We start from the raw sequence: 26,695 nt of genomic DNA, 5'->3' as shown, positions 1-26,695 counted from the left end.
GCAGAGAAAGACGCCGGACGGGCCCCCGAGGCCTCACCGAGGGCTGGGGGAGGCGCGGAGGCCTTGCGGGATCCCAGGACCCGAGAAGAGAACTCACCACAGGCGGCTCCGTGGGGTTGGAGAAGCAGCCCTGGTTCCTCCCCCACATCTGGCTGGTCAGCTCGGGGTAGCAGAGGTCGGCACACAGGGCCACGGGTGTGGCCATGTCCACCACGTACACGGGAGGCCAGTGGCGGGAGGAGACGAGCAGGTCCACGTGGTCGAGGGCGCTCTCGCCCCGCACGAGGCACTTGGAGCCGCAGACCACCTGGTGGGGAGACGGCACAGTGCGGGCTGGGGAGGCCACGTGCACACAGACAGAGCCGAGCCCACCGCTCTGCCGGCCGTGCCAGAACCCGGCACGTCGGGCGCCGCCTGCTGCTGTCCCTCAGCCAAGTCACCAACTCACTCCCGCCTGAGCCCCGAGGGGGGCTGAAAGACCCCCGCCACCCCCAAAGCAGCCGGCCACCTGTGGTCCAGCGGCCCCGCGGCGCATGGCACAGACAGCAAAGAGCCGGTGAAAACTGGAGGATCCTGGGCCACCCCAAGCTGAAGGCAGAGCTGGCCAGCCCCCCACCCACCCTGCTGCGCCCTCCAGACGGCACCCCGATGCAGGCTACACCTCTGCTGGCAGGGTCCCCCGTGCCGTGCGGCTGCCGGGCAGCTGTGCCCACTGGACAGCTCTGCCTCCCCTCCTCCTTACAGCCTGCCACCCGGTGTTCGCCCCAGTCAATCACCGCCGCCCCGTCACAGCCCTGAGACCTGGCTCCCGTCCCGCGTGCTCCCGGGCCGCTCAGGAGCCAGAGCCGGAGCCGGCCGTGACCGCCGTGCCTGGGGCAGGCCCTGGGTCCGGGGGCGGCGTCAGCGCCGTCCTCAGACGCGGCTCTTGTGAAGGAGCCGATGAACCCTGACGGCCAGTCCCTGCTCACTCCCTGAACCGGAGGCTCTGCGAAGCCACCCCCCTGCCCCCACCGAGGAGCTGGCCAGGGGCTTCCACCCGGCGCTTCCAGGATGGGCCTAGCTGTCACACAGGCACCAGCCTCCCAGGGCGCCCTCCTCAGGAACCACCTTGAAACCCAAACCCGGCCACCTCCTGCCCCTGCCCCCGCCCCCGCCGGCTCAGGACGCGTGGTTGCAGCCCTTCCCCCGTCCCCGCGGGGCTCCCGGCCTCCTCTGGCTCTGCCCCCACGGCCAGCAGGCCCCTCTCTGCGATTTCTAGCTCTGGTCCTTGTCTAGAGCGGCTGCCACGAGCCACGGGGACGTCCCCTCTCAGGGAGAAGAGCGACCTCAGCATCGCTCCCTCCGTGCCAGCAGCGGAGGAGGCAGGGTGGGCGCATGGCCGAGGGTCACGGTGGACCGCTCAGGCCCCTCCCCGCCCACCGGGGGGGGGGGCACGGGCCCCTAAGGAGCGCGTCCCCGGCTGCCCGGCGGCCCGAGCGCCGGCGGCGGAACGAGCTGGACCCTCCAGCTCCTCTGTGCGGGTCACCCGACCAGAGCCAGGGACCGCCGAGCCCCTGGGCGTCGCCCGCTTACCTGATGGGGGCACACCTTGTAGATCTTACCCCCCGTGAGGTGAGGCGGGGGCTGTCGAGGTCTGGCTCCATTCTGAACAGATTCGTAGAGAGCCAACAGGGAGAGGCAGAGCTGGTCCTGGAGCAGGAGCACGAGCCTGAGCAACCCCAAGTGCCCACTCACGGCCAAGGGGCGAACCGTGAAGGCCAGGGTGGGCCACGGTGGCCTTGAGGATGGCCAGGTCACAGAGAGAAGCCAGTCAGCCTGGACGAGCTACCAGGCTCTTCCCACTTTGCACGGGGCAGGGCAGGTGTCACAGAGGAGCCAATAACCGGGCACAAACTTGGGGCGCAGGCGTTTCAAGAGCACACTGGGATGCACGGACGTGCACAAGGCACGGGCGATGCACACGCGCGCACACGCACGTGTCTCTGCACTCGTGCCACAGCACTTGTTCTCTAAGAGCCTGGACGGGTGACAACCGGCTACCGTGAACTTCCTAAGGTTGGGACTTTGGTATTCTCCACTTTGCAAGGGAGGAAAACCCGGCTGGAACTGTCAGGCAGCTTATCCAAGGCCACACACACTCGGCGGCCGAGCCTGGATTCCCGCGGCTGAGTCTGGACCCACTGCCTCCAGTGGAAGACGGGGCTGAGGGGAGGCAGCCCTCGCGTGCCCGTCGCCACCTGGCTGCTGCCACCCGCCCGGCTGCCCCGCCCCCAGCACCCTGGGTCCAACCCAGGCGGGGGTCACGGGGGTTCGCATCCCCGCCCAGCAACACCGCCTGCCAGCCTGGCCCCAGGTCCCTGCCCCCAGCACCGCCTGAGACCCACCTTGGAGTCCTCGGCGGCGAAGGGGATCCCACACTGCCTCAGCAGGCGCCGCAGCTCCTCCTCGCTGTAGGAGCTCAGCTCCTCGAGCTTGCAGGCGCCCTCCTGCAGCAGCCGCACCAGGGCGCTGCCATTGCCTGCAAGCGACGGCGGGTTAGAGGGGCGCCTTCGGCACGAGGACCGTCCCTCGGCACGAGGACGGGGTCGAGGGCCGGGCTACAGCCGAGCACCGCCCGGGGGGCCGGGGCCGGGGGCGGGGGACTCGAGGCAGGTTGTAGGGATGTGGAGTCTCCTCCGCCCGTGAACGTCGACGGGAGACACCAGCGGAGCGCCCTTGCCCGGAACCTCAGGGCTGGTGAGGTGTTCAGAAGCCAGGGCTTGCAGCCTAACGACACCGCGCGACCAAGGAGAGCAGCAGCTCTCGTTGAAAAAATGCCCCTTTGGAGTTCCCGTCGTGGCGCGGTGCTTAACGAATCCGACGAGGAACCGTGAGGTTGCGAGTTGGGTCCCTGGCCTTGCTCAGCGGGTTAAGGATCTGGCGTTGCCAGGAGCCGTGGTGTAGGTCGCAGACGCGGCTCAATCCTGCGTTGCTGTGGCTGTGGTGGAGGCCGGAGGCTACAGCTCCGATTCGACCCCTGGCCTGGGAACCTCCATGTGCCGCGGGAGCAGCCCTAGAAAAGGCAAAAAGACAACAAAATAAATAAATAAAAGGCTCTTTCATGCGGTGCTCCCGAACCTGCTTATCAACACGACCACACAGGGGCTTCAAAACAAGCACCAAACACCCTGGGCCTCGAGGCCGTGGACGCGAGGCGGGGTCCTCCATGTCCGACCTCAGCCACTGTTCGGGAACCAGTGGGCCACACGCATCAGAGACGCAAAAGTCAATTCAGCAGGTCACGTCCAGGACTTCAAATGAGGTCAAATAGGAAATCGGGCTGCATTCGCCAAGAGAACCACCAACTCGCTTCTGCAAGGTGCTGCTGCAGACACACACACGGGCCTGCTTCTGCAGGCAGCACGCGGGGCCCTGCGGTAGAACCTAGAACCTACTCGCTTCATCTTCACGGCCAGCCAGTGGGGGAGACACACAGGCCTGGGCAACAAGGGGACGCGGTCGAGGCCGGGGAGCTACGAAGCGGCAGGGCCGGGAATCCAATCCAAGGGTCAGACACCGGTGAGCCCAGGGCTTCTCGACACAAGAGCACAGGGAGCGTGTGCAAAAGCGCCTGCAGACGTGTGCAGGGGGCAGAGCTGTCCCGCCCCCCCGCCCCCCCGGAGCGAGACACTCTGCGACCGGAGCCTGACATCAGCCTTTTCAGCGGCAGGCACCCCGGAAGGCTGTCGGGGACCGGGGGGCTGGTCCCATACAGGGTGCTGGCAGTTCTCCAAAACCCCGCACACGACCTTCACCTCCGGGGTGGTGGTGGTGGGGGGGGGGGGTTGGTCACAGCTCGTCATTATCTTTCCAGAAAGACCCCTCCAACCGTCTGCGCGGGACGACATTCCAGACGTGAGGGAGCCCCGCCCGACGCCAGGCAGCGGCCGGTGGCCTTACCGGGTGCCGGGGGCACATCCAGGTTCTTGTCTTTCTCGGTGTTGACGACCACAGCCCCTCTCATGAGCGGCGGGAAGAAGGGCGCGACGACGGAGGCATCGAACTTGGTGATGGGGATGCTGGCGGGGAAGGCCACCTGCTCGATCACTTCCGTCTCCATCGTGGCCCAGAAGTCCTCCACGTTCACCTCGCTGGAGGCCAGGAACTCGGGCCAGGTGAACTAAAAGGGCAGGACCCCAAAGGCCCAGCTGTAAGAGCCGCAGAGCAACAGCGGCACACGGAAGGGCCTCCGGCCGCGGGCTGCACGTCCCAGCACCTGAGCCCGCAGCGCCTGCTCCTGGACCGCGGCCCTTCCTCCCTCGGCCGCAGCTGCCCCAGGACCCACGTCCCTCCTGATCTACGCCTTCTGCCCAGGAAAGGGCAGCTACGGCCACGGCCTGCCCCACACGCGCCAGACGCGGCTCATCAACCACCCGCCTACAGGCCCGAGAGCGCCTGAGCTGAGACCACCGGAGTGAGGCCAGAGCAAGAATGTCAGCCAAGCCCAGGTTCCAAAGCCCCAGCCCTTGATCCCTCAGCCAGGCTGGGGCTCCCCGGAGTCCAGTCTGGCGGCACGCTCCCCGCCTGCCCGGTGCGGGTGACCCTCACCCCTCCAGAAGCGGCTCTCGGAGCCGGCGAGCACGCGGCCATCCCTGGCCCTGAGCGGCCGTCCTCCCCCACTGAGCAGCGCTGCTCACGGCGCCTCCTGTAGGCCCTCCCACTGGGTCCTGGGAGCGAGCCCCTGACCCTGTCGCCTCAGCCAGTCACCCGCCTTCCTCCGCGATGTGGATCCTGGGGCACATGGAGACCCGAGGACCCAGAGCCCTGAGGCTGCGCCAGGGCTTAGTGCGTCTCCAAGCGGGATCCCTCCTGCAGCAGCACGTGCGCCACCTGGAACTTGCTGGAAATGCAGATCTCAGCCTACTCCAGGGCCACGGCCTCAGAAACCCTGGGGGTGGGGCCCGCACACCCCTGACTGTAAGGGCGCTGGACCGCTGCCCGAGGCAATGCGTGCGCCGCAAAGCCTGAGAACCACGTTCCACGGGCACGTCTCTCATCGGTCCAGAGGGTCCGCGAGACGGTCCCCGAGGGGAGGGGCCTGCCCCACAGGCTGCCTGTGGACAACCGTGCGTTTCAGGCTGGGTTGGTCCCTTCCGTTTCATGCCAGGGACTTCACGATGCCCCGACTTCCTCTCCGCACACCCTTCCCAACACTGCGTCGCATGCAGCAGAGGGAAACCACCAAGAAACAGCCACAGAAGAGACGAGCACACGGCAACCAACGCCGCTGCCCCGTCTGGGAGCCAAGAGCCTCGAGCAGGCCAAGGCAGGTGCCAGGCAGCGTCAGCTCCGCAGGAGACGGGCCTCCGGTGACTTCGGAGATCAGAACTCCACCAGTCTACGGCCAGATGTGCTTCAAGAGCTCAAGGTCTCCGAAGCTACTCGTGAGCACAGCAGTGCTTATAAGCTCAGAGGGGAACTCAGCAGCCAGACTCCGTTCAGGTCAGGCCCCAGTTCTGCCTCCTCCCGCAGGGCGAGCTGGGACAGGCCGCCTGGGCTCCAGCCCCTACACCTACACAGGCCTCGAGGACCAGTCGGTCAGGAGCGCAAAGCACTGAGCACAGAGCAAGGACGTGGCCTGTGTCACAAAACGCGCCACGAATCGCCACTGCGTGAGCGGGATCAGCAGACAGGCAGATCTGAGCAGGTCAGAAATGGCCTCCCTGTGAGACAACACACAAAGCAACAATGTCTGGCAGTTCAACTCATCTACAGGGAACGTCAGAAGGCTCCAGAGGCATCACGCTTGTTCCACAGCTCGTCATGTACCCCATCCTTCCAACAAAGACACCTGATCGGTATCTACGTCTGTTTCTAAAGGGGAAGAGAAAGGACCCCGCAGGCAACCTCGCCCTGCCAGGCCAGCCAGGCCCAACAGAGCAAAGCTTTCCTCCCGAGGGCCGGGACCGCTCCGGGGGCGAGCAGGCGAGCGGCAGGTCCAGGAGCTACCCAGAGGCACCGCGGGGAGACGAGAGGACGGACAGCTGCCCCACTATCACTGCGGGCGCGGCGCTCGCGTCAGGCCAGCTTGCTGCCTGCGGGACCAGAGCTCAGCACGGTCAGGGCAAGGAGTTCACCCACGGATTCTTAACCGATGCCCACCAAAGTCCTCTTGCGGCGGGTTAAGAACCCAGGGTGGTCCCTGCTGTGCAGCAGGTTCGGCCTCCGGCCCAGAACTTTCACTCCTTGGGCAAGGCAAAAACTCAAACCCAAACCCAAACCCCAATCCCTGCACCAGGTGAAAGAAGACTCTCTGTTTGCTAAGAGTTTTTTTGCTCTCTGGGTTTGTGGCCACGCATGTGGAAGTTCCCAGGCCAGGGATCTAACGTGAGACTCAGTGACCTGAGCCACAGCAGGGACAACGCCAGGTCCTTAACCTGCTGCACCGCCAGGGAACTCCGAGCTTTATCATAAGCAGATGCTATAAAAATGAAAGCTTTTTTTATACATCCGAAGAAAGAACCATGAAGGTGCTCCTTTGTGCGCTCAGCTCCACCGTCTGAGGCTGAACCGGCCCTACTTTCCCGGGATGGACCGCGTCGTGACTTTACTTTCCTCGCCGCTGGATGTGTACAAGGCCTCTATTCGCTGTGTCCTCCGACGTACTCGCCTCTCTTTCAGGACCTGGGCATCTAGAGTCACGAGCTCCACCAGCCCCAATTTTCACCTCATGTGGCTAACCGCCTGGTTTTGGTTTCGGCTCCGTGGCCTGACACAACTTGGGAAATGCCCCCACTCCCGCGGCTCCTCTGTGACCGGAAGCTTCCTTCCTTCCCGGGTATTTGTGAGACTTCATGCACAAAGCCATCTCGGGGTGGCGCTGCCCTGTGCGCCCGTCTTCTAGTGGGGCACCTGAGTCATACCAGGCCACCTTTCCTCAAAACCCTTCCCGGGCTCGCCATGGCCTCAGCAGACCCTACCCCGGCCTTTCACACCCCCCACTCCCTGCCCTGCTCCCTGAGAGCCCAGCCACACCGGCCCCCCGCTGCTCACCCCCTCTGCTGCCTGGAATGTCCCCCCCGCCCCGAGAGCAACGCGGGCATCAGAGCGCTAGTCCCAGGCCTGCGGTGGCAGGGCCTCCCCGACCCCCTCCGGACGGGAAGAGCTCCTTTGAACCAGCAGAGCCCTGTCCTGTCCTCACCTGCCCCAGCGTTACTGCCCCTTTTAATCAACATATCACATACACTGACAGGACCCCTGCAGTCTTCACTGTTGGTTTCTTATCTGTCCCCGAATCAGAAAGTGAGCTCCCCGAGCACACCAACTCGGGGGGGGGGGGGGTTAAAACTGTCATTTCCCCGGTGTCTCAAGAGTGCCCCTAGTTGGTGTTTAATAAGGCTGCCGAGTCAGTAACGAATATGTCTCTGTTGCCACCTGGCCCTCCTTAGGTGTGGCAGGAAAAGGCACCTCGCCTCACCCAGGAAGGGAGCCGGGGACGTCAAGCGGGACGGCGGCTGCCAAGGGGTGGGGCCCACGAGGCACCCACCTCCACACTCTCCAGGGCCAGCACGTTCTCTTCGCTCCTCTGGGCCACCTCCACAGTGGGGGCCACGCCGCAGATGCCACAGATCATATCGTTGTAGTCCCGGACCGTGAGGCACTCGAAAGCCCAGTAGCCGTTGCACAGCAGCTCCTGCAGCTGCCTCAGCTCCTCCGAGGTGAGGGTCTTCTCTGCAAGGAGAGCAGAGCTGCCACGGCCACAGAGAAAGACCTGGAGGCCACGCGGCGCCAGCCGCAAGAGCGGCTCTGCAAGCCACGTCTCGCCTAAGGCCGCCCCGGGCCCTGGCCAGCCAAGCGCGACGCCAGTCGAGCTCCAGCTGCCCGGCAGCTGGCACCTGCGAGGCGCCCACCCAGTGCTGAGAGCTGGGAGGACACCAGCTCACTGAACGCTCATGTCTTGACGAGCCCAGAGCTGTGACCAACCTCAGCGCCCAACTGCAGACACCGAGGCACAGAAGAACCTGCGCAAAACCCCCCGCGGCCACCAAGTGGCACAGGCCAGCCTCAAACGCAGGCCTTTCGGACCCTCGAACCTCGGCTCTCCTGCAGCTGAGCTGGTTCCAGGGAAGGGGCGGGGCTGGGGACGGTGCGGGGCAGAGGGTCGGGGTGGGGAGCGGGGAACAGGAGCAGACAGAAGCGGGGAGAGCGAGGGGGTGGCCTCCCGGTCTCGGCATCCCCTGGAAATGGGGGTGGGCCGCCAGACGCCCCGCGTGTCGACTGCATCGGACTAGCATTCAGGAAGGCCATGTCTACCTACGGCCAAAGGCTGAGCTTCTAGAAAGTCAGTTTCCCCCTGGGCTGAGGGTCTCGGGGGCCTGGAAAGACGGGTGCTTTGCCACGCCAGCGTGGCCTTTCTAAAACTCAAGAGGAGGCGTGTGAGGAGGTCAGGATGGGCCCTCCTCCCAGTTTCCGCATCCCTCAAGGCCATTACTTCCACGAAGCCCAGAGGGGTCAGGCCTGGCCTCGGGCCAGGGAGGCCGCCAGCCCGTACCTGTCTGCTCCTGCACGGACTGGAGAAGAGCACTGATGGACACCCGGGGGTCCTCGCCCAGCTTGATCTGGTTTCGGATGGCGAAGAGCAAGTCCAGGCTCACCAGCAGCTTGTTCCCCACGTTAAAGAGGCCTGCGGGTTGGAAGGCGGCAGAGGAAAATGAGCGACATCCACCCGGGCAAACGCCGGAAACGGACAAAGTGCCCGCGAGGAGGGAACCGTTCAGAACAAACTGCGGTACCTTCATGATACAGGAAACCGGACTCGTCGAGAAAAAGAAGGTAAAAGCTTAAATGCTCTGTCACCAGGCTGTCTCAACACACCGCTAGCAGGAAAACACAAGTAATGCAACGTTTTCTCTTTTTTTTAAATAAGAAAAGAAACAGGCGTTCCCACCGTGGCGCAATGGGACTGGCAGCTTCCCTGGAGCACTGGGACACAGGTTCGATCCCTGGCCTGGCACAGTGGGTTTTTAAGAGCCGGCACGGATTGCCCGGCATGCGTCACAGCGGCAGCTCACGCCTGCTCCCTGGCCTGGGGACTCCACGTGCGGCGGAGCAGCCGGAAGAGAAAGAAAGAAGGAACATCCCCCCGGCGCCTCACTCAGTCCTTGCGCCCAGGGGTCACTCTTCCTCCACCCCGACAGCTACACCATGAGGACAGAAAGGCCAGGCGCCCCCTTCAGCCCAGGGATGTGCGGCAGAGGTAACCAACACCGACAAAACCCGGGAGGTCCCGCCGTAGTTCAGCGGTAATGACCAGTATCCACGAGGTCGCAGGTTCACTCCCTGGCCTCGCTCCGTGGGTTGAGGAGCCGGCGTTGCCGTGAGCTGTGGTGTGGGTCGCAGACACGCCTCGCATCTGGCGTGGCTGCGGCTGTGGCGTAGGCTGGCGGCTACAGCTCCTATTAGACCCCTAGCCTGGAACTTCCACATGCCGCAGGTGCGGCCCTAAAAAGACCAACAAAACAAAACAAAACAAAACAAAACACCCCTACACCAAATCCCGGGATAAAAACCCCAGCGAAGTGTAAATGCAGTCATCTTCAGACAAATGAGAGGTGACATTACATCTGCACAAAAGGCACAGAAGCAGAGTCCCCGTCAGGAAGCGCAGAGAGGCGTGGGGAGGCCCTCGTCCCAGGCGACGCCCAAGGCTGGGGCCACGAAGGAGAAGGCCGGGCTCTGGTCACAGAGATTCAGCACAGGAAACCCGGGAAAAACACTGGTGTCCAAAACAAAATCGCAAATTTAGAAGACAACTAACAAGGTGGGCGAAAACTCTGTCCACCCACAACCCGAAAGAACAGAAACGCTCGCAAAGGGAAAAAACCACAGAAGGTGTACGTACCGTCTCGCCGGGAAGAAACACAGCACCGTAGGCAACGACAGACCAGTTTTTAGCCATCAAACTGACAAGCTCTAAAAAATCCCAACACTAACGGACAAAAGACAAAACCCGATCATATTCCCCCTCCCCCCGGCCGCACCTGCAACACGCAGAGGTTCCCGCAGCAGGGGCGAGGCCCACGCCACAGCAGCAACCCCAGCCACGGCAGCGAAACACCAGATCCCTGACCTGCTGGGCCACCAGAGAACTCCCCAGGAGTGCCTCCCCACCAGCACGGAACAGCTAAAGATGGAATCATGCCATTCACCCCCGAACGAAATTCAACACTTGCGACAAACCTCACAAAGAACGGGGAGGACCCGCCTCTGTGCTGAAAACAACAAAGCACTGATGAAAACAAACAGAAGAGGGAGTTCCTGCTGTGGCTCCTCGGGCTACGGACCCGACCAGCATCCATGAGGGATCGAGTTCGATCCCTGGCCTCACTCAGTGAAGCCGCCGGCGGTGCCACGAGCCGTGGCGTGTGTGGGTCGAAGGTGCGGCTTGGATCTGGGCGGCCACCGCTGTGGTGCAGGCCGGCGGGTGCCGCCCCGGTGTGACCTCCAGCCCGGGAACTTGCACACGCTGCAGGGGCAGCCCTCAACAGGAGAAAAAAAACAAGAAAGAAATCTTAATAAAATGGAGAGAGAGACATGCCCACGGCTGGGCGGACTCAGAGTTTTCACGCAGGTCAAACCTCCACAAGCTCAATCTCCAGAGTCAACACGATCCCAACCAAAGCGCCAGCAGGCTCCACAGACACCAACGAGCTGACTGTAGAATCCGCACGGAAATTTGAAAGCCTGCAAACAGCTACTCCCACTTCAGGAAGGTCAGGCCGGAGGACTCGCACTACCCGACGGCAGGACGTGTCACAAAGCTGCCGTCACCGAGAGGCTCGGCCCTGGCAAAGGGACCCACAAGGTGAAGGGACAGAAGAGCACGGAGCAGGAGGCGGCCCGCCCCGCGCGGCCCCCCGAAGGCGCTCGGGCAGCTCAGAGCAGCAGAGACTGCTGCTTGGCACGTGCTGGAGCACACGCACGCCCTCGTGCAGACCCTCACTCTGGGCCCCGCGCTGCACACGAAAATTAATTCAAAACGGACTAGAGGCATAAACATAAACCATAAATCAGAAAGTCTTGAGCAGAAAGCAGGAAAATATTTACGATCTTCACTTAAAGAGAGCTTGGCAATAACATGCAAAACCACCCCAAAGGAAAAAAACTGATGAAAGGGTCTTTACCGTAAGTGGGGCCTTTTGCGCTGCGAAACACCCGTTAGAAGAATGAAAGGCCAAGCCCCGTCCCATGAGAAAACCAATCACGTATCTGACAAAGCATGTGCTGGTTTTCGTTGGTTTTGCTTTTTAGGGCTGCATGTGTGGCATACGGACGTTCCCAGGCCAGGGGTCAAACTGCACCCGCAGCTGCTGGCCTACACCACGGATCCTTAACCCACTGAGCGAGCCCAGGGATCGAACCCGCATCCTCTTGGATACTAGTTGGGTTCATAGCTCGCTGAGCCCGCCGGGAACTCCCGATCAGAGACGTACATCCAGAAAGTGTAAGACCATCTGAAGCTCAAAAGCAAGAGGATCGAGGAGGCAGAGGAGACGGCGCTCACCGTCTCCCACGAACACGTCAAACCCATCTCCACGGAGAACGATCCGCATGGAGCATCAACCGAACGCCGGCGCCAGTCCGGAACCTCCCCCAGGACCAGGAACCCTGCACGTAACTGGGCTCAGCGACGGGGGGAAGAAGGGACCCACACCCTGGGAAGCCACCCATCGGGGAGATCAGCTGAGACGGAGGAGGGCCGAGCAGAGAGCGAGCCGCACAGACCCCGGGGACCAGAGCCGGACACCACACCCTGAGACGCTCGGGCGGGGGCCGGGCGCTGAGACCCAGGCTCCGGAGGAGGTCAGTTCTGGGGAGAGGAGTAGGGTTGGCGTGGGGACAGCCTCAGGGGCTGAGGAGCGCTGTGCCAGGAACCCGAGAGAGGCGCGTCCGGCCCCGCGGGAACCGCCACGGGAAGCTCGCTCTCTGCGCTCCCACGGGCACGAGGCGCCTATGCCCTTGACCAGAGCACTGCACTGTCCTCACCTTGAGCTCTGCCCGGCCTCGGCCCTGAGCCCTCCCTGGGCCTAACGAGAGCCCCGCGCTCTCACCAGGCCCTCCTCTGTCCCTAACCAGGCCCTCCCCTGTCCCTAACTAGAGCCTGAGGCTCTAACCAGGCCCTCCTCTGTCCTGAACTAGAGTCCTGCTCTGCCCCTAACCAGGGCCCTGCTCTATCCCTGACTGGGCCAAGCACTGTAGCTAATCAGAGACCTGTTCCGTGGCTAACTCGGGCCTTGCTCTGTGCCTAACTAGGGCTCTTCTGTGTCCCTAACCAGGGCCCTGATCTCAGCCTGACACGGCCCCCGCACTGGTTCTGACTCAGGCCCTGTGTGGTCCCTACCTAGCAGCCTGCCCCATCACTGACCAGAGCCCTGCTCTTTGCCTAACTCAGGCCCCGCAGCGTCTCTAACTAGAGCCGAGTTCTGCCACCGACCGGGGCTCGGCCTCTCCCTAACTTAGCCCATGGGATGGCCCCAGTCAGAACCATGCGAAGCCCCTGAAGACCGTCTCGTCCCAACCGGACTTCCACTGTCTTTACCTGGAACCCTCTTCTGTCCCTCACAAGAACCCCAGTCTGTTCCTACGAAGGCCCTGCCCTGCCTCTAAGCACCACCCCGCACTGTCCCTGACTAGGACCCCACACCTCCCTCGCCAGGGCCCTGAACGCTTCCTACCTGGGGCACTGGGCCGGCCCTCGCTGGACTCCAGGGCTGTGCCTACCTAGAGCCTTGCGCTCTTTCTCGCCAGAGCCCTGCGCTGTCCCGAACGCCGGCTCTGTTCCTCCCTGAGGCCCTTCACCGTCCCTAACTAGAGCCCTGCTCTGTCCCCAACAGGAGTCCTCATCTGTCTTTCACACGAGGGTTGCCCTGTCCCTAGGCAGAGCCTACGGCGGCCCTACCTACAGCCCTGCACTGTCCACAGCTGGATTCCTGATCTGTCCCTAACCAGGGCCCAGCACGCTCTCCAGCGCGAGCCCTGCTATGTCTCAAAGCAGGGCCCTGATCTGTCCCCACAGAGAACCCAGCACTCTGCCTTATTACAGGCTTCGCACTCTTTTCACCCAGAGCCCTGCTCCAGCCCTAACTAGAACACGCCTCTGTCGCCAGCGAAGGCCCTGCCCCATCTCTAACTAGTCTTGCCCTGTCCCCAGGAAAAGCCCTGCACTGTCCCTAACGGGGGCCTGCACTGTCCCTATGAAGCGTCTTGCTCTGTCCCCAGCTAGGGCCCTGTGCTGTCCCAACTAGCGCTGTGTACATCTTTTTGCTAACACTTCGTAGTCTCCCTATTGAGAGTCCAGCACCGTCCCTAACTAGAGCCCTGCTCTGTCCCTAAATAAACCCCGTGCTGTCCCTGACTGGAGCCCAGTGCTGTCTCTAAGACTCTACCCTGTCCCTAACTCGATCCCTGACTTGTCCCTACCTAACCCTGCACCAGCCTGAACTAGAGCCCCGCACCGTCGTTTTAAGCCGCACGCGCACATGGACCCTAACTCGCACACTGACCCTACCCCCTATTCTCTTAACCCTTAACCTAGCCCATACCCAACCCGATCTGTAACCCTAACCCTTACGTGAACCCGAACTCGTACCTTAACCTAAACCTAACTGGATCCCTGAATCTGAAACCAGAACCCCAACGCTAACCCTAATCCTAACTCCTCACCTGTAACCCCTGACCCGTAAACCGTCACACTAGCCCAACCCCAACCCTAAGGCCACAGAGAACAGAGACTAGGGGATTTGAAACTCACAGGTCACCCAGGAAACGGCTCGTTCACCTCCAGTGACTCACCGCCACGCCCGATCCCCGTGTCCAAGCAGACGGCCACTTCTTTATCTCACCCGCTCCCAGAGGAGCCGCTCGACGCAGAAGACCGACCCCGGCGCGGTCAGCTAGCTCGCGGCGCTCACACGGCAGGGTCCTCAGAACACCAACCACTCCGTCGAGTCCTCTCAGCAGAGGGCGTCCCCTACCAGACGGCCAGAATCCTCCCCCTGACCCGCCGGCCCTACAAGGCACCTTGACTTCATGGGCAGGGCGGGGTCAGCGCCCCTGCCAGCTGTCTCCTCGACACAGCCCCAATCTAGAGGGGCTGTAGATAGGCCAGGCTGGGGGGAGGCTCTTTACCTGGGCGGCTCTTCAACAAACCCTTGGCTACTTTTTGACCTCAGGCTGGATTCAGCAGCCCTCACTGGCCCGGAGGTCAACGACTGGGGAAAACTGCCCAGTTATTTAGCCCGTTTGGTCGCTTCCAGGCCAGTGAGCAAGTCCTGGCTGAGTTACTGGATGGCATGGCAGAGCCAAGGGCAGCCTCTAGCCGGCTCGCCCAATGCTGGTGTAGAGAGAAGTCATGAGGGCCTCCTAGGAGGGGCCTGTGCAGCTGAATCTGACAACAGAAGCGGGATGTGCACTCGGTGCTGTTCCTCCAAAATCCAGAGGGCGCGTCTCGCAGAAACAGAAGCAAAACTCCTACCATTTGTGTGCAGCACTAGAAAACCCTGAAGAGCCCGGGTGACCCTGAAAAACAAGAACACGAGGAGTTCCCGTCGTGGCGCAGTGGTTAACGAATCCGACTAGGAACCATGAGGTTGTGGGTTCGGTCCCTGCCCTTGCTCAGTGGGTGAAGGATCCGGCGTTGCCGTGAGCTGTGGTGTAGGTTGCAGACGCGGCTCGGATCCCGCATTGCTGTGGCTCTGGCGTAGGCTGGCAGCTGCAGCTCCGATTCAACCCCTGGCCTGGGAACCTCCATATGCCGCAAGAGCGGCCAAAGAAATAGCCAAAAGACAAAAAAAAAAAAAAAAAAACACGGCTGGAGGCACCTCCCTCTCTGACCTTACACGACATTATGAGGTTACTGTCACCAAAACAGAGCGATGCTGGCACAAGAACAGGGACATAGACAAGAGGAACAGAAGAGAGAGCACAGAAATAAATCCATTGGTATGTCAACAGTTACCTCATAACAAAGGAGCCAAGAACACAAACAAGGGAAAGGACAGTCCTTTCAATACATGGTGCCAGGACACCACACACCAAAGAACCCTGGACGCCATTAGCACCACATAGGAAACCGACTAAAATCTACGATTTTTCACATCAAGCCCTTCCTCTGCTGGATCCTCTGAAAATAGACGCCCCCTCCCATAACACTAAGCCAGACAGAGAAATCTCCCAGCACCCCCTTTTCCTCCCACGGTGGGGCCACATGGTAGATCTTGAAGACATGTGTCTCCTGCCTGCATGGACTCGCCTGAGTGTAGTCCCAAAGCTGAAACCGTGGCAGACCCTGAAGAGACCGAGCTTCTTTCCGCAACATGAGGAGCCAAGTTCCTTCATGAGCCAGGTTCACCCGTGGACCACACAGGAACCTCAAGGGTAAGAGAGGTGAGCTTGGCGCCCCCTGCTGGCCAGCTGGGACATGCAGGCCACAAGCTCCCAGTTCAGTGGAGGCCATGGTCTGAGAAGGCAAGACTGCAGGATCCACTACATTTGGAAATTCAAACTGAAAGAGAGCCACATAGACCATGCCTTCTTCAAAAATACTTAGAGAATAATTCATTGGAAACCGTATGCAATCAAGAGAATGTAGACACAAATGGTACAACTTACACCAAAATTTACCCAACATTGTCCGCAGGCAAGATTTAAAACGCAAAACTATAAAAACTGTAGACGGGGACCCAGGATCCAATGGTGGGGTATGATGTGGAGCTCACCTCCTTCCAAAAGAAATCTACTCGTAAAATGATTCTCATAGAGCATCTGCTGAATGCTGGAAGACCTCAGACTTCCAAAACGGGCGAAAAACAAACCCAAAAAGCCCCCTGCCACAGGACTGGGTAGAATGAAAGGAAGAAAGAGAGAGAAGAGAAAAAAAAGAATCCAGGACGTGACCGACGCTCCTGAGAAGCAGCTGCGCCACAGGAAAAGAATCTGCACTGGGAGGCCCCTGAGCGGCGGGGAAACCAGCTGGGAAGGAGGAGGCGCCTCGAAGCCTCAGAGAAAAGCACAGCCACCAGTCTGAGGAGGGACCATCAGTGCCGCTGCCCAGCACACCACAGCCTGGGACACTCGGGCGGGGCCTGGGGGCTGAGGTTCAGGCTTTGCACGTCAGTGCCAGGGAAAGAACTAGGGTTGGCTGTACGAAAACAGCATGGGGGGCACCTAGGGAGTGGTGCCCCATAACCGAGGCAGTGTGCGAGGAGGCCCGGGACCACCACAGAAGCAAGGCACCATTGCTGGGGAGGGTGAGAAAAGGGGGAGCAGGACCACCACAGGAACGCCCTTCTCTAGGCACAAAGACTCCCAGGCAGCAGAGTGCCTCTTTCATGGGCTACGGGGGCAGGTGCAAACCTCTGCAGCCAACTCTGACTCCAGAAGTGGGCACAGCCTGCCAGCACTGAGGGTCCCAGGACCAGGCACTGCCCACTGCCCCAGTCACCCTAGAGGTTGCCACTGCACCCAGCTCCCCGGGAACGCACACACCCCACTGCTGCCACTGCCAAGGGCTCCGGCGCCTCCCCCACACCTCCTAGGGGGTCCCTGCCGAGGGCTCTGCAGCCAGGCACAGCCTGCCACCCTCATCGTGCATCGCTCAGGGGAAAGGATTAAGAAATTCTCAGACAAGCAAAAACCAAAAGAAGACAGCAATGACCTGTCCTAAAAGAAAGGCCGAATGGTCTCCCCTCAACAGGAAAGAAGAAGAAAGAAGACACAGGAGAGAGGAAATCCCAACAGGAAAGCGATCACTTAAAGAAGCCAGGAAACAGGCCTCAGAGACCCCATCTCTGAAAGCAATGACGAACCAAGCAACAGCACGACGACAAACGTGCAGATGTAAAAGCGTACATCAGAACCCTGCACTGTGCGGAGGGCTCCAGGACACGTCTCTCGTGAGAAAACCTAGACCACTCTTCCTGAGAACGTGCTGAAGCCTAAAGGGCTATCGGTCTAAAGCACGTAAATGCAAGAAAAGGGTTAATATACTTGAAAAAGTAAGCGTGTCCAATCAAAACAGAAACAGCAGATTCGAAACACCAAAAATCAGAGGACAGCAAGCATAAAAGAAAATCATCAAAGAAACAGGAACAAAGGAGAAACACAGAATCCCCTGGAACACACGGCTGAGAACGGCAATAAATACACACCTATTGGTAATTACCTTAGACGCCACGGGACCGCTGCTCCAGTGGAAAGACACAGAGTGGGGACTGGACCAAAACACAAGACCTACAACATGCTGCCGACACGAGACCCGTGACGGCAAAGGACACACACAGACTGAAAGAGAGCGGACGGAAAAAGGTATTTCATGCAAATGGAAACAGCAGGAAAGCAGAAGTCACGCTACTCACAGCAGACAACATCAGCCTCAACACAAAGGCTGTAAACAGATAGAGGAGATGCTCTTTGATGACCCGAGACTCCGTCTAAGAAGAGGACGGCTCACTCATCAGCACACACGCACGGCACAGAGGAGCACTCGAACACCTACCCAGCAGGAGAAACCGGGGCTCCCGTCCAGGCGCAGCGGAACGAATCCGACCATGAATCATGAGGTTGCGGGTTTCATCTCTGGCCTCACTCAGCAGGTTGGGAGCCAGTGCTGCCGTGAGCTGTGGTGTAGGTCACAGACGCGGCCTGGATCTGGCGTGGCTGTGGCGCAGGCCGGCAGCTGCAGCTCGGATTAGACCCCTAGTCTGGGAACTTCCATGTGCCATGGGTGGGGCCCTAAAAAGACAAAAAAAAGAAAAAGAAAAGAAAAGGAGAAACCCACGGGACCACAACGACAGCAGGAGGCCTTAACACCCACTCCCATCAACGGACAGGTCCTCTAGATGGGCTATCAGCAAGGCAACAGGGACACAAGAGAGCAGAGGGACCTGACGGGTATTTTCAGGAATTACACACAAAAAATCAGAACATACATTCTTTCCAAGTGTACACAGAACACTCTCTGGGGCCCAAAACGAGAGGCGAGAAACTTAAGAGGACAGAGTTTATTTCAAGCATCTTTTCTGACCACAATGGTGTGAAACTGGAAATCAACCACAGGAAAAGAAATGAGAAAAAAACCAAGCATATGGAGACGAAACAACATGCTACAAAGGAGGAAAAAAAAAAAAAGTTCAATGATGAAATCAAAAAGGAAATTTAAAAATAACTCGAAACAAACAACGATGACAGAAATATCTAAAATCTGTGGGATGCCGCAAAAGCAGTTCTTGGAGTTGAAAGTGATAAAGGCATTTTTCAAAAACAAGAAAAATCTCAAACAGCCTGACCTATCACCTAAAAAAATTAGCAAAAGAACAAATAAAACCTAAAGTCAGCAGATGGAAGGAAATCATAAAGACCAGAGAGGAAATCAATGAAATAGATTAAAAAAACAATGGGAAAAAAGCAATAAACCCAAGAGATGATTCTTCGGAAGGGCTAATAAAAAAAAGAAAGACAAACTCTGGCCAGGCTCACCAAGAAGAGACAGAACCCAAATAAACAAAACAAGCAATGAAAAGGAGAAGTCCCTGTGGTGGCTCAGTGGTAACGAACCCAGCTAGTATCCATGAGGTTGCAGGTTCCATCCCGGGCCTTGTTCAGCGGGTTAAGGATCCAGAGTTGCCACAAGCTGTGGTGCAGGTCGCAGATGTGGCTTGGATCCCACGTTGCTATGGCTGTGGTGTAGGCCGGTGGCTGCAGCTTTGATTCAACCCCTGGCCTGGGAACCTCCACATGTCACAGGTGTGGCCCTAAAAAAGCAAAAAAAAAAAAAAAAGAGAGATCTGGACTGATACTGCAGATATACAAAAACAAAAAACAAAAAAAACAACACCCTAAAAGAACCTACTATGTGGGATCAAGACAGTGGAGGAGTACGAAGTGCTGCTCATCTTCCTCCACGAATACATCAAAAACAAAAACCAAAAACCAAAAAACTTCATCTCCATGTAGAACAATTCATGCTGGGAAAACGGGACAGCCACATGGAAAAGAACGAAATTAGAACACTCCCTAACACCATACACAAAAATAAACTCCAAACGGATTAAAGACCTCGATGATACAAGACCAGACCCTATCACACTCCTAGAGGAAAACACAGGCCGAACAGCCTCTGCCATAAACGACAGCAACATCTTCTCAGATCCACCTCCTAGAGTCATGACAATAAAAACAAAAACACACAAATGGGACCTAACCAAACTTCGAAGTTTCTGCACAGCAAAGGAAACTCTAAACAAAACCGAGGCAACCCACAGAATGGGAGAAAATCTTTGCAAGGGAATCAGCTGACAAGGGATTCATCTCCAAACGTTACAACCACCTCCTGCAGCTCCATACCAAGAAAACAAACAACCCCATCCAAAAGTGGGCAGAAGATCTGAACAGACAGTTCTCCAAAGAAGACACAGAGATGGCCAAGAAACACATGAGAAGAGGTTCACCACCGCTCCTTATTAGAGAAACGCGCCTCAGAACCACGCGGAGGGACCACCTTACACCCGCCAGAATGGCCATCATCCAAGAGTCTACAAACAGCAAGTGCTGGAGCGGGTGGGGAGAGAAAGGAACCCTACGACACTGTTGGGGGGACTGTCAACTGGTGCAACCACTGTGGAGAACAGTGCGGAGGTGCCTCAGAAGACTAAACACAGAACGACCATTGGACCCAGCAATCCCACTCCTGGGCATCTGTCCAGAGAAAACCACGGCTCGCAAAGACACACGTACTCCAGTGTTCACTGCAGCACTATTTGCAACAGCCAAGACATGGAAACAACCTAAATGCCCACCGACAGAGGCGTGGATCAAGAAGATGTGGTCCATACACACAATGGACTATTACTCGGCCATCAAAAGGCAATCAAAAATGGCATTTGCAGCAACATGGATGGACCTAGAAACTATCATGCTAAGTGAAGGTAGTCAGACACCAATGTCACATGCTCTCACTGACATGTGGAATCTGAAAAAAGGGCAGATGGAACTTCTTTGCAGAACAGACACTGACTCACAGACATTGAAAAACTCATGGTCTCCGAAGGAGACAGTTTAGGGGTGGGGGGCTGTGCTTGGGCGGTGGGATGGAAATCCTGTGAAATTGGATTGTGATGATCATTATACAACTACAGAGGTGATCAATTCATTGGAGTAATATAAATAAATTAATTAAATTAAAAAAAAAAAAACAATTCACACAGAATGATCTCCTGGCAGAAGTCCCCAGATCTTTAAAAAGTGCAGGAAACCCTCCACATAACTGAGCAGAACAAAAGGAGGAGAGAGCGAGAGAGAGACTGAGTCAGGATGGGAGCAGCCCTCCTGAGAGGGAGGGAGCTGAGACAGGAAAGGACTCTGTGCCCTGGGGGGCCCCCCCGACCGACAACGATGGGGAGCTCAGCCCATCGGCTGGGACGGAGCGGGGACCTCGGAGCCTCAGAGAAAAGCGCGGCTGCCCGCGGGCAGAGGCGAAGCAGAGAGCGCCGCACAGCCCTCGGCGCCCCCGTCTGGGGGAACGCGGCCTGAGACACGTGGGCAGGCGGGCTGGCCGCTGAGACTCGGGCTCTGGAGGCGGGTTCCGGGAAGGACCAGGGCTGGCTGTGTGAAAACAGCCTGCGGGGCTGGGGCGCAGGAGAAGTGAGGCCTCACTGCCGGGGAGGGCGACGAGGAGGGGCGGGGCTGCCCTGGGAACAGTTTTCTCTGGGCGCCCATGGGCTTTCGGGCACCAGGGTGCCTCTGGCACAGGCTACAGGTGGTGGTGCAAACTGCCAGCAGCCAACTCAGACTCCAGAGGTGGGTGCAGAGCACCACCAGGAGCCCCATGAACGGGCACCCCCTGCAGCCCCGGTCATCCAGGGGTCCCTGCGACAGAGTGCCACCCGCTGCCCTCACGCCCCTGGGGACGCATGTCCCCCCCCCCCCATCCCCACGGGTCCTCGCTGCTGTCGAGGGCCAAGCAACCAAGCTCTGCTGCAGGCCCTGCCCTGCCTCCTCCTCCCCGGAAGCACCTGCAGGCCAGACACCAGCGCCCCCAGCAAGGTGATGACAGCCTGCGCGCCCTAAGAAGAGAGAGCAGGTGCACAAACCCAAAACAGTGAAGCCTCCCAAGCTACCCGGGAGCACTCCCGCACGTGAAGAGCCCTCCAAGACAACAGGAGGTGATGGTTTTCCCTAAACTCACGGAGCAAGAAAAATACAAGCCAAATGAAGACCCCAGGAACCATTCCCAATTAAAAGAACACAAGAATTTCCCTGCAAGAGCCAACAACGCAACAGACCTCTGCGGTCTAACAGACCCCGAGGGCAATGGAGAGGAAATGAAAACACTCAAGGAATTGGGCACGGACGCGACAGCAACGCAGACTACTTTACAAAGCAATGAGAAACTTTAAGGAAGAACCACGAAAAATTAGAAAATCCATTTGCAGTCGTTCCCACTGTGGCTCAGTGGGTTAAGGATCAAGCACGGCCCCAAGCCATGGCATAGGCTGCAGATGTGGCTCCAATTTGACCCCTGGCCTGGGAATGTCCATATGCCGCAGGTGCGGCCTTAAAAAGAAAAAAAATTAAAAATTGAAAAAAGTTAAAAAGAAACGTGTACACAGATGTTTGGTAAGCCCATGAAACAATGTTCAAGAGAGTCAGAGACGCAAGCTGATTTCTAGGCACCAAACATCAGAATGAGTAACGCGGGAGTTCCCGTCGTGGCTCTGCCGTAAAGAACCCAACTAGCATCTGTGAAGACATGGGTTCGATCCCTAGCCTGACTCAGTGGGTTAAGAATCCAGCGTAGCTGCGAGCTGTGGTGTGGATCCCAGACACGGCTCAGATCCTGTGTTGCTGTGTCTGTGGTGCAGGCCGGCAGCTGCAGCTCTGATTCAACCCCTAGCCTGGGAACTTCCATGTGCCTTGGGTGGGACCCTAAAAAGACACACACACACACACACACGAGTGAATAATGCAGAGGGACAGGTAAGTGACTTGCAAGACAATAACAGAATTCACACAATAAGAACAACAGACAGAAAACCAAATGAAAACAGACAAAAGCAATACAAGAGATGGGTGGGATGATATAAAGTGGGCCAGTCTACGCACAATAGGGATTCCAGGAGAAGAAAAAGAAAAGGGAATTGTGGGCGTTCCCACCGTGGCTCCGGGGAAACGATCTGACCAGCATCCATGAGGACGCAGGTTCAATCACTGGCCTTGCTCAGCCGGTTAAGGACGCAGCGCTGCCACGGGCTATGGTGTGGGTCGCAGATGCAGCGCCCGTCTGGCGTTGCTGTGGCTGTGGTGTAGGCTGGCGGCTGCAGTTCTGAGTCAACTCCTAAGCCTGGAAACCAACATATGCTGCGGGTGTGGCCCTAAAAAGACAAAGAAAAAAAAAAGGGGGGGGGGGAGAACTGAAAATCTGTTTGAGGAAATTATGGCTGAAAACTTTCCAAATCTCAAGGAAACAGATGTAAGATACAGGAAGCACAGAGGGCCCCAAACAAGTTGAACTTAGCAGGCCCACACCAAGAGTATTATAATAAAAATGGCAAAAGTTAAAGAGAGGATTCTAAAGGCAGCAAGGGACAAAGAGTTCATTATAAGGGAACCTCCAGAAGGCTATGAGCTAATTTCTCTACAGAAACACTGCAGGCTAGGAGAGAGTGGCAAGACAGAGTCTAAGAGGGAAAAATCTGCAGCCTAGAATACTCTACCCAGCAAGAATGTCATTTCAAACAAGAGAAATAAAGAATTTCTCGGACCAACAAAGAGTGCAGCCATACTACACCCATTCTGAAAGAACTCCTGCAAGGGCTTCTCTAAAGAAAAAGAGGAGGGAAGGGGTGGCGGAAACGGCAACTGGAAAGCCACCACTCAAGCAAACCAGTGTTCAGACCCAAAAGGAAGAACACAAAACCTACTGTAAAGCCATGGTAAACACGAGACGGAGGACAAGCGCGAAGACGGCCAGTAAGGGCTCCAGACCCCGGCCGGCGGGAAGGAGAGCGCCCGTCGCGACGCTTCTCTAAATGATGCGGGCGAGACTCTGCGACCGTCATCAGGCTAAAGCAAGACGATACAGGAAGGGGCAACGTCCCCGAGGAACAGGGCAGCCGCAGACCCAAACCGAGCCCTACGTTCGCAGGCACCCAAAAGAAGAGGGCAGAGAGGAAACGGAGACCAGCCGACCCAGAAAAGAGAGGAGCGAAGGACAGACCGCACCCGCTGGGACACGAGGTGTAAAAAGGCAGCCACGGGGTCATCAGCAATCACCGACACGGTCAACGGACCGCATGCTCCAACGCAAAGACACAGAGGGGCAGACGGGCTGAAAGAGCCAAGGCCCACAGCCTGCGGTGTACAGGAGACCCCGAGGCAAAGGACTCGGACAGACTGAGAGCGAGGCACGGGCAAAGACACTTCCCGCCGACGGACAAGACGCGAGAGCAGGCGCTGCCGTTCGCGTATCAGGCAGACAGACTCTGAGCTGAAGGCCGCAAAGAGCGCAGAGCACGCAGCGCGGGCAGGCGAGGGGAGAGGACTGAACACCGGGCGCCGGGCAGGCCGGGTGGCGGGGCGGCGGCGAGAGGCTCGGTCCCGAGCCCGCTCCCTCTTCCATCCCCTGCCGTCTGCAGGCCACCCCGGACCCCGGGCTCAGGCCCGCCCTCGGCCCTCGAGGGAGCGCGGCCCTCACCGAGAGCTCTGCAGCGGCCACACCAGAGGCCGCCCGGGCAGGACCCCGGCGGGAGAGCCAAGCGCCCCCCAAGGAGTGCACGACCCCCGGAGCTGCCCTCCACGCGGACCGCACCCGCCGGTCCGGCCCTGCCCAACGGGCCCCTCCTTGGGGCAAATGGCGCCACCGATGGCAGCAGGACCAAGCTCACGGTCCACTACCTGCCCCAGACCAGGACCCAGGAGGAGCTCGAGAGCCTCTGCAGCAGCACTGGCGACGCCAAGTCCTGCGAGTTGGTTCAGGACAAGACCACAGGGCAGAGCCTCAGCTTCGGGTCTGTGAGCTGCTCAGCCCCCAACGATGCAGACGAAGCCGCCCACACCCTCGACGGCCTCGAACTGCAGGCGAAGACCGTCAAGATTCTGCCCGGGATAGCTCCAGCCACCTGTCGTGTGCCAGGTCCCCTCCAGGTGGGGGGGGGGGGGGAGCCCAGCCGTGCGAGGACCTGGGTCAGCCCACGTCACGGAGAATGAGTCAGGCCCCCTGAAGCTGAGCCCTGACCCCGAAGGCCCGCCCAGGAACGCAGCCTCCCTTCCCTCTCCCCCAGCGCCAGTCCATCAGCAAGTCCTCACCCCTCAAAACTCCCAGCCCCACGGGCCGAGGGAGAGGAGCCACTGTCACAGACGTGCCCGTGGGTTTTCACTATTACCGAAATAATAGCAGAAATAAATAAGTAACTAAAATAAAACGAAGGCCATAAAGAAAGACAAAGAAGGACGACACTACTTAATGCGAAAAGGATCCATTCAAGAAGAGGATATTACGGCGGTCAATATACACGCCCTTAATAGAGGAGCACCCAGATCCATACAACAAACACCAACAGACGTAAGTGGAGAAACTGATGCAAATACAATCATAGTAGGAGACTTTAACACCCCACTCACGGCAACGGACAGATCCTCTAGACAGAAAATCAATAAGGCAACAGAGATCCTAAAGGACACAATAGAAAAGTTAGACTTCATGACATTTTCACGACACCACATCCCAAAAAAACCAGAATACACATTCTCCTCAAGTGCACAGGGAACATTCTCAAGCACTGATCACATACTGGGACGCAAAGCTAACCTCAACAAATTTAAGAGGATAGAAATTATTTCCATCATCTTCTCTGACCACAACGGCATGAAACTAGAAATCAACCACAGGAGAAGAAATGAGAAACAACTGCCTACATGGCGACTCAACAACATGCTGCTAAAACACCAATGGGTCAACGAGGAAATCAAGAAGGAAATTAAAAAAAAACCGAGATAAATTACAATGAAAAACAACCACTCAAAATCTATGGGGAGGAGTTCCTGTCATGGCTCAGTGGTTAACGAAGCCGACTGGCAGCCATGGGGACGCAGGGTCGATCCCTGCCCTTGCTCCGTGGGTTAAGGATCTGGTGTTGCCGTGAGCTGTGGTGTAGGTCGCAGACCCGGCTCGGATCCTGCGTTGCTGTGGCTGGGGTGGAGGCCGGCGGCTACAGCTCCGATTCGACCCCTGGCCTGGGAACCTCCACATGCCGCGGGAGCGGCCCTAGAAAAGGCAAAAAGACAAAAAAAGAAAGAAAACAAACTATGGGATGCCATGAAAGCAGTTCTTGGAGGGAAGTTCATGGCAATACAGGCCTTCCTCAAAAAAGAAGAATCTCAAATCAACAATTTACCCTACCACCTAGAACCATGAGAAAAAGAGCAAAACCTGAAGTCAGCAGAAGGAAGGACATCATAAAGATCAGAGAGGAGGTCAATAAAGAGACTCAAAAAACAATCCAAACAAATCAGTAAAACCAAGAGCGGGTTCTCCGAAAGGGTAAACAAAATGGACAGACCTCTGGCCAGACTCGCCGCCAAGAGGGAAAGACCTCAAACAGCCGAAGAACTGAAAAAGAACTCTCAGCAGATACTACAGAAACACAAAACCCTGAGAAAGTACTTTGAGCAGTTACATGCCAACAAATTCGACAGGCCAGAAGAAATGGACAACCTTCTAGTGACCTACAGCCTGCCAAAACTGCACAGGAAGAAACAGATCAGCTGAACAGACCACTCGCTAGAAAAGGAATTGAGTATGTAATAAAAACACCTGCTACAAACAAAAGTCTAAACCAGACGGCTTCACAGGCGGATTCCACCAAACATACAAAGAACTGATACCCATCCTCCTCAAACTTTTCCAAAAGGTTGAAGAGGGAACACTCCCAAAGACATTCTACGAAGCCGCAATCATCCAAATGGTTTTGGTTTCATACCAAAACCAGACAAACATACCACCAAAAAATAAAATCATAGGAGTTCCCATCGTGACTCAGCAGAAACGAATCTGACTAGCACCCATGAGGATGCAGGTTCGATCCCTGGCCTTGCTTAGTGGGTTAAGGATCCTGCATTGACATGAGCTGTGGTGTAGGTCTGCAGGTGCAACTCGATCTGGCATTGCTTGGCTGTGGTGTAGGCCAACAGCTACAGCTCCGATTTGACCCCTAGCCTGGGAACCTCCATGTACCACAGGCATGGTCCAAAAAAGACCAAAAAAAAAAAAAAAAATTATAGGCCAAAATCTTTGATGAATATAGAAGCAAAAATTCTCAACAAAATTTTAGCCAACTGAATCCAACACAAAAAAAGATGGAGCTGCTGTAGTGGCAGAGTGGAAGTGAATCTGACTAGGAACCATGAGGTTGCAGGTTCGATTTCTGGCCTTGCTCAGAGGGTTAAAGATCCAGTGTTGCTGTGAGCTGTGGTGTAGGTCGCAGACGTGGCTCAGATCTGGTGTTGCTCTGGCTGTGGTGTAGGCCGGTGGCTACACCTCCGATTAGACCCCTAGCCTGGGAACCACCATATACGTCGAGTGCGGCCCTAAAAACACCAGAAAAAAAACAAAAAACAAAAAACCACACACATAAAAAAGATCATACACCACAACCAAGTGGGA

General features: G+C 57.6%; 1 protein-coding gene across 3 annotated transcripts in view; it reads right to left on the bottom strand.

The window, feature by feature from the left end:
• The window catches only part of HMGXB3 (HMG-box containing 3), a 65,726-nt gene that overhangs the window by 1,501 nt on the left and 37,530 nt on the right, over positions 1-26,695 (bottom strand). For 2 of the 3 annotated variants that reach the window (XM_047779035.1, XM_047779036.1), the window contains exons 14-19: positions 8,531-8,662; positions 7,526-7,710; positions 3,940-4,159; positions 2,385-2,518; positions 1,573-1,689; positions 98-307 (exon numbers count right to left, since the gene is read on the bottom strand). In XM_047779035.1, coding sequence (XP_047634991.1) covers positions 98-307; positions 1,573-1,689; positions 2,385-2,518; positions 3,940-4,159; positions 7,526-7,710; positions 8,531-8,662 — 998 coding nt within the window. Of the gene's footprint in view, positions 1-97; positions 308-1,572; positions 1,778-2,384; positions 2,519-3,939; positions 4,160-7,525; positions 7,711-8,530; positions 8,663-26,695 lie in introns of those variants that run through there. The other variant, XM_047779037.1, reaches the window with a different exon arrangement.

Source organism: Phacochoerus africanus, chromosome 4 (genome assembly GCF_016906955.1).
Source record: "Phacochoerus africanus isolate WHEZ1 chromosome 4, ROS_Pafr_v1, whole genome shotgun sequence".
NCBI classification, from domain to species: domain Eukaryota; kingdom Metazoa; phylum Chordata; class Mammalia; order Artiodactyla; family Suidae; genus Phacochoerus; species Phacochoerus africanus.
The sequence above is the reverse complement of the archived record's forward strand: the minus strand, read 5'-3'. Positions and strand labels throughout refer to the sequence as shown.